Genomic DNA, 14,032 nt, shown 5'->3' with positions numbered 1-14,032 from the left:
TTCCAACATCGTGTTTGGAGCCCTTTTCTGAACTGTGCCTACAGCTTCTGCCCTCCTGCTGAGCAGACCTGCAAAGGGGTTTGTGCCTCTAAGGCCACCTGACCACACAAGTGTTCAACCTGCTGAGTCGTACAGATTCAGAACAGCATTTCTGTACAATCAGAACCACCAGGTGATGGCTAAAAAGGACTTGGTTCTCAGCACAGAGACACCGACTCATCTCAAGGACCTGAACCTCTTTTAAAAATCTGCATCACAGGTGATTCTGATGCACACCAAGGTGTGGGGGACACTTGCCTTGAGGACTAGAAAGCAGATGGGCCAATGTCCCTTGAGTGTCCAGCCCTGTTACCTGCCTCTGACCTCACTCCTATCAGTCAGGAGCCTGAGAGAGCCCTGAATCCAGGCACCCAGCTGGTTGTGGAGGGTGTATTTCCCTGTTCCTCCTTCTCATCGTCACAACATGGGGTACACATCACTAGCTCGAGAAAGATTAACCTGCACGTTTTCTATTTTATTGTGTAAGAGGAAGCTGAAATTTTAATTTAGCTGTTATTGCAAAAATCTTTGCATATATAAATGAGAAAGGTTTTTTTTGTCACTTTTGATGTCCATAATCATGGATGTATTTAATGGATTACATAATTTTTTAGAACAGCTTTATTGAGATGTAAGTCAGTACTATTAAAATTAACCCATTTAAAGTATACAGCTCAATGGTTTTAATACAGTCACAGAATTGTGCAACTATCACCACAATCTAATTTTAGAACATTTTCATGACTCCCCAAAGAAGCCCAGTACCCATTAACAGTCACTCCCATTTCACCCTTCCCACCACCCCTGGCAACCACTAGTCTACTTTCTGTCTATTTGCCTATTCTGTAGGCGGATTTGCCTATTCTGTATTGTTTTTTTTTTAATATTTGTTCATTTTTGAGAGTGAGAGAGACAGAGCATGAGCGGGGGAGGGGCAGAGAGAGAGGAAGACACAGAATCTGAAGCAGGTTCCAGGCTCTGAGCTGTCAGCACAGAGACTGATGCGGGGCTCAAACACAGGGATCACAAGATCGTGACCTGAGCTGAAGTCGGACACTTAACCTGATTGAGCCACCCAGGCGCCCCTATTCTGTAATTTTCTAAGCAAAATATCTACTGTTGAGTGTTTATGTTGTTTCTACATTTTTCCTGTTACTAACAAGGCTCTGATACACATACATACATTTTTTTTGCATTTTTTCTGGCTATAGTCTTAAGATAAATTTCTAGAACTAAAAAGTACTTAATCAAAAGCATGTTCTTTTGTTTGTTTGTTTCCAGAATCACAAAATGACACTGCTGAAGTGTACATTTTTCTCCTTTTTGGTGTGTGTGGAAAATACCCAGTAATGTGGAGAAAATCTTTTTCAAGAGTAACTCCGTGTGTGCGTGTGTGTGTGTGTGTGTGTGTGTGTGAAAATGTACTTTATAGCAGATTTCTATGACCTTCAGGAAATACAAAATTCAATTTACAGAACACTGGAAGACCAGGTATAAGCAGTCTGGTATTTGCTTCCATGTTCAGCATGACCACAGTGATTTCTAGCATAAAAGCATAAAGTTCCTGGATCTCAAGTATCTTCAATAGCTGCCAGTCTAATTTAAGACTATGGTGCTTGCTTCTTCAAGAGATACCTTTCTCAATACTTGTGACTTAGCCTTAAAAAGTCCATTTTGCTATTTCCTTGAGGTATTGAGTTAATTAAAAAAACTTCTTTCTCTTCATCTTGATTTACTTGTAATGAAAGCTGTAAAAATTAAAACGTGTTTCACAAGTGAGATTGGCAATGATGAAGGAGCCTGACAGTTTCCATGACATTACTTTGGGGAGTGGGAGCTGAAACTATCTTTTTGGAGGACACTCTGGCAATATGTATGCAAATGGAAAGCATGCATCCCTTTGACTATAAAAATATATCCAAACATGTATGGACAAAAATATTCACCATATTTCTGTAACAGAGAAAATGGGGGAAAAAAATCTACATATCCATCATCAGAATATTGATAGAAGTATGTGTGGTATTATCACAAAATGAAATAGTATACAACCATTAACAATGATGAAAATATTGATTTAGACAATGTTCTCCAGTGCATTGTTGAGTGAATAAAAATGATTTAATGAAAAAACAAAACTGAAAGAATTTCACCAAAATGCCAATGGAATCTGGGGTGATTTTTACTTTTTCTTTTCTTTTTTTTTACATTTTTCTGTGTTGCTTGAATTTCCATAATGAATTTTTTTTGTTTATAATTAATAGATTGCAATACAGTAAAAAGCTAATTTTATTTGGAAAAAATCCATGAATATCTTTAAAAACGTATATTTAAGGGGATGGGTACATTTCAAATTAGAAGTTAACAATAAAGTGAATACAAGTTTAAAATGGAAGTTAACACAGATGTCATAATAAAGAGTAAAAAGACTGGCACATACAAAAAAAAAAGCTATGGACCAATCCTACTTATAAATAAGAAAAAACAGTATGGTTTAATATCAGGAAAGTTATTATCAGTGATAAACAGTGAAAAAGCATCTGATCAAAAATGCCACATCCATATCTGATTATTACAATACTATCATAAATTACAAATAGAAAGATAATTGCTGAATATATATACTCTCTTTTGCTTAAAATCCTTTACGGCTCCTAACTGCACTTACAATAAAATTTTAAAACCTTAACAAGACTGCCTGTTCTGGACTCTGCTGGCCTGCATGACTTCATATCTCACCGATACCCTCCTCACTCTGCCACACTGGCCCTTACTTATTCTGTAGACACAGCAAACCCTTCCTCAGGGACTTTGCACACACATCTCTATCTACAAGGCTCTTTGCTCAGGACTTCATAAGACTGACTGCTTTTTTGTCCTTCTTTGTCTCAACAAAAAAGACATTAAAATATGGGAAGTGGTTATTTATCTCCACTTGGTAAATTAAATCCAGTCTAGTTATATTCTCTCATTTTTTTGAAAGCTTTTATTCCACTTACAGTAGATTTTCAAAAGAAAAAGACACAATAAACTGTTTTAATCTTAAATACTTTTTTTTAAAGCTTATTTATTTATTTGGAGAAAGCATGAGTCATGAGGGGATGCAGAGAGAGAGAGAGAGAGAGAGAGAGAGAGAGAGAATCCCAAGCAGCCTCCACACTGTCAGCACAGAGCCCTATGTGTGGTGTGGCTCCATCCCAGGAACCATGAGATCATGACCTGAGCCAAAGTCAAGAGTCGGTCACTTAACCAACCGAGCCAGCAAGGTGCCCCTAATCTTAAATACTTTTAAACTGTTTTTGGTACAATATGAAATGTTGGTCTAATGTTTTCCCTTAAATAGACAGCTATCCCAATACCATTTATTGAATAACGCAATTTAAAGTACTACCCTAGGGGTGCATGACCTGAGCCAAAACTAAGAGTCAGATGCTTAACTGACTGAGCCACCAGGCACCCCAGATCTTTAAACATTTCTAGAGTATTGTAAGATGATAGAATTTTAAATAAGACATAGACATTATTCCTGTAATATTAGGTATGCCAGAATGGAAGTTGATGGAATGACTGAATTGCGTAAAGATTTTCCCCATTATATGTTTGTGCCTGTTATTAGTTTGTTGTTAACTTAAAATATTATATTTTTAATTTTTGGAGGAACCTCCATACTGGATTTAAGAAAAAAATTTTTTTTATGTTTATTTATTTTTGATAGAGTAAGACAGAGTACAAGAGGGGGAGGGGCAGAGAGAGAAGGAGACACAGAATTGGAAGCAGGATCCAGGCTCCGAGCTGTCAGCACAGAGCCCGACATGGGGCTTGAACCCACAAACTGCGAGATCATGACCTGAGCCGAAGTCGGATGCTTAACCTACTGAACCACCCAGGCGCCTCCATATTGTTTTTTACAAAGACTGCATCAGTTTGCATCCCCACCAACAGTGCCCTAGGGTTCCTTTCTCCACATTCTTGCCAACACTTCTTGTTTCTTGTCTTTTTAATATTAGCCGTTCTGAATGGTATGAGGTGATATTGTGATTTTGATTTGCATTTCCCTGATGATGAGTGATGTCGAGCATATTTTCACGTGTCTGTTGGCCATCTAGATGTCTTCTCTGGAAAAACATCTATTCAGGTCCTCTGCCCATTTTTTAAAATGGGATTGTTTGGGGGCGCCTGGGTGGCTCAGTCGGTTAAGCGTCCGACTTCAGCTCAGGTCACGATCTCGCGGCCCGTGAGTTCGAGCCCCGCGTCGGGCTCTGGGCTGATGGCTCAGAGCCTGGAGCCTGCTTCCGATTCTGTGTCTCCCTCTCTCTCTCTGCCCCTCCCCCGTTCATGCTCTGTCTCTCTCTGTCTCAAAAATAAATAAACGTTAAAAAAATTTTTTTTTTAAATGGGATTGTTTGGGGGTTTTGGTGTTGAGTTGTGTAAATTCTTTATATATTTTGAATATTAACCCTTTATTACATGTACCACTTACAAATATCTTCTCCCATTCACTAGGCTGACTTTTTGTTTTGTTGATGGTTTCATTTGCTGTGCAAATCTTTTTATTTTGGTGTAGTTCCAGTAGGTTATTTTTGCTTTTGTTTCCCTTGCCTGAGATTTCACTTATATGTAGAGTATAAAAAGCAAAAGAAACAAACAAAAAAAACTCACCAAATAGACTCTTAAATGCAGAGAACAGACTGGTGGCTGCCAGAAGGGAGGTGGGTGTGTGGATGGGTGAAATAGGTGAAGGAGATTAAGAGGTACCAATTTCCAGTTAAAAAATAAGCCGCAGAAATGAAAAGTATAGGATTGGTAATATAGTTGATAAAATTGTAATAATATCATACAGTGACAGATGACTACACTTACTGAGGTGAGTGTTGTATAATGTATAGAATTTTCAAATCCCGTTGTACACCTGAAACTAATATAAATTGCATATCAATTATACTTTGATAATAAATTTTTAAAATTATAAAATTTAATCTAAGACATTTTAATTCTAATAAAACAGTTAATTTTGCTTATATGAATGTTCATATTCATTGGTGCCTATGTTGCGGACAGTTGGGAAAATGCATGGAAGCAACCAGAGTAGAGTCTCCGAGTTCCTGCTCCTGGGGATCTCGGAGAGTCCTGAGCAGCAGCGGATCCTATTCTGGATGTTCCTGTCCATGTACCTGGTCACAGTGGTGGGAAATGTGCTCATCATCCTGGCCATCAGCTTTGATCCCCGTTTGCACACTCCCATGTACTTCTTCCTGGCCAACCTCTCCTTCACCGACCTCTTCTTTGTCACCAACACAATCCCCAAGATGCTGGTGAGCCTTCAGTCTCAGAACAAAGCCATCTCCTATGCAGGGTGTCTGACGCAGCTCTACTTCCTCGTCTCCTTGGTGGCCCTGGACAACCTCATCCTGGCGACAATGGCCTATGACCGCTATGTGGCCATCTGCCGCCCCCTCCATTACAGCACGGCCATGAGCCCTGGACTCTGCGTTTTGCTCCTCACCTTGTGTTGGGCACTTTCTGTCCTCTATGGCCTCACCCACACCCTCCTCATGACCAGGGTGACCTTCTGTGGTTCCCGGAAGATCCACTACATCTTCTGTGAGATGTATGTCCTGCTGAGGCTCGCGTGTTCTAACACCCAAGTCAATCACATGGTGCTGATTGCCACAGGCTGCTTTATCTTCCTTACCCCCTTAGGATTCATGATCATGTCCTATGTCCGGATTGTCAGAACTATTCTCCAAATACCCTCAGTGACTGGGAAGTACAAAGCCTTCTCCACCTGTGCCTCACATTTGGCTGTGGTCTCCCTCTTCTATGGGACACTTGGTATGGTATATCTGCAGCCCCTCCAAACTTACTCCATGAAGGACTCAGTAGCCACAGTGATGTATGCTGTGGTGACCCCCATGATGAACCCTTTCATCTACAGCCTGAGGAACAAGGACATGCATGGGGCTCTGGGAAGACTGCTCCTAGGGAAAGCCTTCCAGAGGTTGACATGAGGTAATTTGGGGCATTGAAGTGGAGACTGGGAATTTCCTCTACCATGTGCAAAGCATTATCCTATGGGAGACACAGAAGTGAGTGGGACAAAGCTCCAGCTCAGAATAAGCTCATATATCTGTGATGAAGAAAAGACACCTACATGTAACCCAGAGTTCCCCAGACCTCACCAGCCTTGGCAATAAATAAGGTTATGCTAACATGAATACTAGAATTTTGCAGGATCCTGACCATAGGATCACAGTGCCACCCTCCCAGCCTTTCAAAATATGCCTGGGGAGGGGTGGGTCTCTGGTTTTCTCTAGCACACATCCACTCATGGTTCTGAGCTCTGGCCCTCTCTAAGGGGCCTGATGCCTATAAGCCACTTGGAGAAGAAGACTTGTACCACTCTGTGGCAGATGCACTGGGTAGGTTGTCCATTCCCAGCTCTGCTGGCCACAGCTCTTACTGCTTTAGCGCTAACCCATATTCTCTCTGGACACAGACCCTACTGTTCAGGCAAAGCTTGCAGACAAGTGCTTCTCCTCCGCTCTGGGTTGGTTTTCATCTCTTGGGCTTCAAAGCAATAGTTGACTGTGTTTCTCCTGCTTTCCTTCTCCCTGTGGGAAGACCTTAACCTTGGGCAGTCCATCCTGTCCTTTGTTATTGTGGCTCCTCACTCCATTGCCTGTCCCATCTCTCGTGCTTGCTACCACTCTATCCTTCACTCGGAATAAAGCTCCCCAGCTTATCAACACATGCATGAACAGGAATGGTGGCGGAGGCAGTAGAAGGCAGGAGGGAACTGTAAGACTCAATCTCTACTTAGGCTCCAGCCATGTAAAATGCAATGAATGGAACCTGAGTAGCAACTGGTAAGTCACTGAACTGTGGCAGTTCCAAAGAAGGAGCAGTCCTTTGCAGATGAATCAGTGGAGCCAGATCAGATTTTGACAGATGGGGAAGTGAATTGATTTGAGGTTCAATTCATTTAACTGATAATGATCGAGTGCCTCTTAGGGGGCTCAAACTGGGTTACAAACATGAACCAGGAGTTCACAATAGACGGGAAGAAGAATATTTTAATGCGATGGCTGATGGCAGTGGTCATGCTCTGTGTAGGAGGGTTGAGGGGCACGGAGGAGGAAAGCCTAGCTTGGCTTGTTAGTGAGGGAAGATTCAGGGAAGGCTTCCTTAGGGGGTTGACAGCTGGCCTGAGACTTAAGTAATGCCATGTTAAGCGCTACCCAGGGAAAGCGGGACAAAGTAAGATCACTGTGACAGAGGAGGGGAATGGTGTGGACGGGAGTCTTGCTATCTGCGCAGCCAGCCAGCACTCTCGTCCCAGCCTTACCTATACCTGTGTGGTCATGGAAGTCACCTCACCTGGCTAAGCCTTGTGTTCTCATCTTTTCGTTGAGTATGACAGCATCATGTCACTCAGAGGGTAGCCGTGAGGAAAATGAGATAATGTGCAAAAGCCCTTAGAGGAATGCCTGGCCCCTAGCCAGGGCAGTTGTTATTAAGCAAGAACAGGGGGACAAAGACAGAGAGGCAGGAAACAGCCCGACAGGTGAGGGGAACGTCCTAGCCAAGTGTCCCGGGTGAACAAGCGGTCGCCAGTGGGAGGGACTTCAGATGGCCTCAAATGCCTTGTAGAGGAGCTACAATGAGGTACCATGGGATGTTTGTTAGTTTTAACTTTTATTGTTTTTATTAAACCAACAATGTACACTTCTGGCAGAAATATTAAAATCAAAATAAACCCCAAATAATAACCTGTATTTCTACTGCCCCAAAACGGCTATTTGGTATAAATTCAATTTGGTATAAATTCTAAACTTTGATCTCTGGTAATTATATATAATCATATTTTTTTCCGAATAAATTCAAATTGTCTTGAAACTTGCTTTTTCACTTAATAATACATTTCTATGTCAGTAAATATTCAGCTGCATTACCACTTACTGCCTATGCAGCCTTTCTGTGGGTGATTTAATGAAGACAGCAGAATTCATTTAACACTGTTGTTCAATATTTAGTTGCTTTCATTTCTCCTCTTGTTTGCAACATGGCAGTAAGTGTCTCATATGTACCTCTTTGTTCCCTTCTCTGATTGTTTCCTTAGGGGAAATTGGTGAAATGGAATTGCCAGGGCCAAATGCTTTATTGTTCAGAGTCTTTGATCTATTTCCTGAATCACCTTCCACAAAAGTCATAATGACCTGGACTTTCACAAAGAAGGGTCACAAGATCTTGTTTCTATTTTGTTTGTATTTATGGGCCTTGTGGGATCTGGGAAGGAGAGGAAGCACCTGAACTTTTAAGTACAATCTACAAAAGCAAAAGCAACATTGTGCTCCTTTAGCAACATTGTTCTACAAAAGCAGACAAGGTTCCTGGTGAGTTCAGCTTCTGACCTGTCACTGTCAGCCAAGCTGTGCCCACGAGAAAACAAGCCTCTCTGCCTTTTGACCATCTGACAATCCAGGGGAAGGCACTGGAAGGCAGGCACTGGCCACAAGCAGGCTGCTGCAGTGGGTGTATCACTCCCTGCCTGGTAGGATGGTGTCCCTCAGAAGCCAAAGTTCTGGTCCACAACAAATCACTTTTTTCTTGATCATCCGGAAGGGACGACATCCAGACCATAGGAGTATCTGCCTTGGACACATTTAGCAGGAGGGGGAGGGGCAGCTGGTGCTTCTGTTTTCTTCTTTGCCTCTTCACCCCAATAAAAATATCTTTTATTTAAAATCCTGAGCGTTAATAGTGCTTACTTTGGTCTTTTGAGCTGTGGCCGATTGTGAGAAGCTATTAGTGCCACAGGACCTGTAGGCATTTTCCCCACAGTCTAGTTAAAAGGCCTGGGACGTAAACTCTGATTATACAGAAGTTCTCCTTAAGTGTGGTTTCGCTTTCTGTGGTTCCTGGTACCCACGGTCGAAGCAGATGATACTCCTCCTGACCTCAAAAGGTCAATAGTATCCTAATGCTAGGTCACGATGTCTATGTCGTTCACCTCACTTCATTTCCTCGCCTAGGCCTTTTATCATCTTACATCATGGGGGGGGGGGGGGCAGAGTACAGTTCAATAAGATACTTTGAGCGAAAGACCACATTCACATAATTTTTGTCACGGTTTATCATTATAATTGTCCTATTTTATTATTATTTATTATAATTGTCCTATTTATTATTGTTGTTAATCTCTTACTGTACTTAATTTATGAATTACACGTTATCATAGGTATGTATGTGTAGGGAAAAAACAGGGTATACAGAAGGTTTAGTACTGATGAAATTATGAAGTGGGCTTTGTGAGTAAATGCTAAGAAAGAATTCTTGAGACGTTTTTGGTGCAAAAAGGTGATTTAATTATAGCAGGGGACAGGACCAATGGGAAGAAAGAGCTGCACCGAGATTGTGAGGAGGGACTGATAATATATTTTTAATGTTGTGGTGGCAGGGAGATAGAGATAAAGTAAGTTTCTAAGGAATTTTAAAGCAAGGCTTTTAGGGCCTTGAGGGGCTAGCTGCTGTTATGATAAGGTTACTTTTAGCCTTTATTTTATTATTTTTTTAATTTTTATTAATTTTGAGATAGAGAAAAAGAGAAAGAGGGAGGGGCAGAGAGAGAGGGAGACACAGAATCTGAAGCAGGCTCCAGGCTCTGAGCTCCACGGACCATGAGATCATGACCTGAGCCAAAGTTGGGCACTCAGCTGACTGAGCTCCCGAGGCACTCCTACTTTTAGTCTTTAATAAAACAAAAACGTTAAGGAAGTAAGGCAGCCATGAGTTCCCTGGGAAGGTCACACTCTGCATGTTTCTGGTTTCTATCAGTGGGCTGCAAGCTGTAAGGAGACTGAATTTAAGCTACATTTCTCTTGTCTTTGTGTTCCTCATTGGCCTATTTCCTATTATGTATTACTTCCAGAAGGTACCATGTTGGAAGCCCCATTGAAAAGCTGGAGTGTGTACCATCCTTTGCCCTTTGTCGGGTCTTACCCCCACTTTCCTTCCGCCTCTCCGGCTCCAGACGCCCCATGGAAGCTCTGCTTGTGGCCTCTCAGCCCCTGTCTTGGAATCAGCAAATGGTTTGTCGGGAAAGCAGTGCAATTGTCAGCAACGTCTCTCTGGGATTCCTTGCTTTCCTGTGTTTTGGCCCCTCAGGTTACTTGGTAGATCTTTGATGCCTCTCAGACTTCCAAGGGCAAGGATGTTTATTTCTTTGCTTGACTAAGAGTTCTGACACAAAATCAACAAATCTTTTAGAATGTCTTAAAAAAAAAAAAAAAAAAAAAGGAAAAGAGTTTTATTGGAGCCCAAGTGAAGCCTGCTGCTGCCCGGGATACACAATCTTCACAAAGAAGAGTGTGCTTTGGAAAAGGAATGTTTAATCCAGGGTTATATATGTTTTTTGTTACATTGAGAGTTACAGTCATCATGGCCAAAGACGTTTCAGAAAATTAAAACCTTTATCTTATGCTTTTAGTATGTGCAAGTTCACAGGCTTCAGAGGTACAGGAACAGACACAGAACTTAGGGAGATTTTTCCTCTTATCTTTAGTTTGGAATGTTTCTTTTAGGTTATTTGCTAATGAAGCAGATGTACAATGTGTGCTCAGGGCAGAAAGATTGCCCATGCTTTGAAGTTGAATGAAGTCATTGTGATCTTGGTAAAGGTATAGCTTCCCTGGGAGCCCAGGAGCAGGGCCCACAAACATTAAAAGTTACAAATTTTCTTTATCAGGAGCACATGTAGAGCAGTCCTTCTCAACCAGAGTTCCTAAGGAATTGAGTTCTAGTAACCTAAGGTATGCATTCTATGTAGTAGGTTAACTTCTGTCCTGTGCATCTAGAATGTTGCTAGCTATGGAGCCTTGGGAGAATTGAAAAAATTGTCCATTTTGAGAAAATGGACAAAATTGTCAGAATTAAGCACAGGGCTTAATTCTGTCATGGAAACACAGTTGTGAAATGCTAGTATAAAGCATCTTATTAAACTAGCTTAGGCCACATGCCCACGGAGAATCATCACTATGGCCAGGCCAGTGATAAATGCTAGTATCTCCACTCTGGAGCCACAGGGTGGAACCCATTCCCAAGAACCACCCGGATGCCAGAGGGAAACTGGGAGCTGATAGAAAGGCAGAACCAGAAATCAGAAAGACCATGAATGTTCACTACAAGCAATTACCCAATCAAATAAAATGTAGACTTGCGGTTTCCACTCAGACTTGGAAGTCGTTAGTCATCCTCAAGATAAGAAAAAAGATGAGCAATCAAAAAACAACAACTCTTTTTAGATCTATCAAATAACTGAGGTCGCATAAATAAAAAATGAACCTTTGCTGTTGAGAACCCCCGAGATTTTAGGGGCTGTTTGTCAGCACAATGTAAACTAGCCTAGCTTGCCTGCTATAGATGGAAAAAGTCTTTTTTTCGCTCAAAGTGAGACGCAAAATCATAAAGCGTTACAGGGAAAGACTATGAATCTGAAAATAAAGAGCCACAGTGAGAGGCAAATGAGCACTTATTTGGGATTAAAGAATCGCAATTCAGAGAGTACAGATTCTGGTAGAAATCCAAACAGCCCTGCTTGTAGGATGAAAGCAAGGGGCTTTTATGAGGAAAAGGAAGGGGCAATTACATGAGTTGAAGAAAAAAAGTTTTCTATCGGGTGGGAAAAGGATGTCTTTTAAGCATGTAGAGGTGGGGATTTATTGGCACCTGTGCATTTAAAGGTCATGCTTCTTAATGCGTCATATGTGTAATTAGCCTGTTAAATCTCCACCCCTGGGCATGACTTTTAATGTACGATAATGAAGGAGAAAGTGAGTGAAAGGTCAGCTCTAGGGTCTATCTTGGCACAGCCTGGTTTGGTCCTGTCTTTGCCAGTCTTCATAGTTGAGTCATTCCTTTGGTAGGCATCCTGTTTCCACATTCCTGCAAGATATGCTGCTACTCAAGGGGCATAGAGTGTCAGCCATCAAGGAACGCTGGATTTTGCAGTTAGGGCTGAGAAGTCCAGAGTCCTGTCTCTGCTGTCTTACCAAGGTCTGGGGACCTTTGATGGGTAATAGATAAGAGTGGTCGTGTCAAATGCTCACAGGTTAGATGGAGTGGTGGAAATAGTGATAATGTCCTCAAAATATTTTCTGGGTTCAGGCTAGGAAAAAATTCACCCAGCCTATTGTAATCAAGGGTCATTTAATGTGAAAAACTGTGGAGGACATGATCTTGTCCCAGTTCTTTAAGGTATAGGTTGGAACAAGTCCAGCCAGAGAAAGGAAATTTCTAAGGTCTCAGAGCAGTGGTTACAACCCACATTCCTGATTTTTACTCACAAGAATTTTGCTTGTTCTCTTTAACCCTGAAGTGTTGGGAGACCCAAGAGTATCAGAAAACAGACATACTTCAGCTGTACTCCTTAGACTGTACCGGCAGGCACTGTCCCCAAAGGCAGGAAGGCTGATAACTTGAGTGGGCCAGTGGGGTTGTGGGGAATGAACCCTGAGCACACACCTCCACCCTCCTTCTCCCCTGCCAGCCCTGCCAGCCCTACTCTCTGTTCTCCTAGGATTGGCTCCTAGTCAGAGGAAGCAGAAGAGGAGTACCGAGACTATTCTGCATCATTATACCTTCAGCAAAACTTCAACTTCCCCCCTCCCCCCGCCCAGTTAGAACGAGGGGCAGGGGAAACCCAACAATAACATCAAAGGTGCTAGTTATTACATGGCCACATGCTGATGGGAAGTGTTTCCATACTAGGAATGTTACTCTCTTCTCCGGTCCCATTCATTCTTCACTTTTTCCATACTTATCTCTGAGCTCATCAGCATCCCTGAGGCATCTTGCTTGATCATTCCAATCATCCCATCCTTTCTCATCTCCTATTCTCTTGTGTCCTTCCCCTAATTTCTGTCCTTCCTTCTCACCCCTTCTGCTCACCATCTTATCCCATCCCTCCCTGCATCCTCCCATTATATCTTCATTAATCCACTCCCACTCTTGTCCTACCTCCCACACTCTTGTGTTTTCTTCCATCCTCATCTCAGCCCATCCTCAGCTTCATGGCTCCAAGAAGAGATCACAGGGAAGCCAGGCTCCAGGTGTAGCCATGGGGCAGATTTAGGAAGGATACATTGGAGGGATGGTAGAATTGCTAGGACAGGGTAAGTAGCCTTCCAAGGAAGGCTGGAGAAGAGGTGCAAATCGGAAATGGATGAGCTGAAGGCTGGATAAACATCAAGATGAGGAAATTCTCTGGATTGGAGCTGTACTGATGTACTAATAAAGCTAGAGAGAGGAATCACTCCCAGAAGCTTCATTTATGGGCATTTTCTGAGCTAGGGGGTTTGGGAGGGGAAGATAAGATGTTGGAGGAGAGGGTTATATTGTACATTCCTTGCTGAAAACTCAAAGGACCTGGTTGGTGTATAAATGCTTATTCTTACAAAGGCTTTACCATATCTGTGAACAAGGGGATTCATCCAATAAGAAAGACATAGCAGGGGGTGGAGATGGGACATTGCTTTTTTGACCTGGAGATATATCATGTGTGTATTAAAGTGGTTTTAATTTAGTGAGCTATTTCTCTCTCTAGACCCTACCTGTCCACTAAACATTATATTGGGTTCTTGTGTGATAGTCAAGAGAAGGAATGGATTTTTTTGGAGGTGAAAGGTGAAGCGTAGAATAGGATAATCTTGGCACTGGGCCCATGGCTTAAAAGGTCTTTCTGTACTCTGACCTAGATGGAATCTTATGTCCCCACCAGGAAAAAAACCTTCACAGCGACATTACTGGTTACTTGGGTTAATTGGTTACCTATTATCCAGATAGCCCTTCCTTATAGGCCATTGCTCTCCAAAACTACTGGGCTTTCAAGGCCTCAGCCTTACTCAGAAAGTGAGCACAGCCATACACAAGGTGGCAATTGAGCTGGGGCACTTCCTCAGCAGTACCTAGCTTCATATCTGCCTATCTTCTTTATTTT

General features: G+C 42.2%; 1 protein-coding gene across 3 annotated transcripts in view; it reads left to right on the top strand.

The window, feature by feature from the left end:
- The window catches only part of LOC132688167 (olfactory receptor 1D2), a 28,371-nt gene extending 19,703 nt beyond the window's left edge, over positions 1–8,668 (top strand). For all 3 annotated transcript variants that reach the window (XM_078437596.2, XM_078437597.2, XM_078437595.2), the window contains one exon: positions 5,098–8,668. In XM_078437596.2, coding sequence (XP_078293722.1) covers positions 5,106–6,047 — 942 coding nt within the window. In that variant the 5' untranslated portion in view covers positions 5,098–5,105 and the 3' untranslated portion in view covers positions 6,048–8,668. The remainder of the gene's footprint in view (positions 1–5,097) is intronic.
- The last annotated feature ends 5,364 nt before the right edge of the window (positions 8,669–14,032 follow it).

The sequence above is a fragment of the Panthera onca genome, chromosome E1 (genome assembly GCF_046562875.1).
Source record: "Panthera onca isolate mPanOnc1 chromosome E1, mPanOnc1 haplotype 2, whole genome shotgun sequence".
In the NCBI taxonomy this organism is placed as follows: Eukaryota; Metazoa; Chordata; class Mammalia; order Carnivora; family Felidae; genus Panthera; species Panthera onca.
The sequence above is the reverse complement of the archived record's forward strand: the minus strand, read 5'-3'. Positions and strand labels throughout refer to the sequence as shown.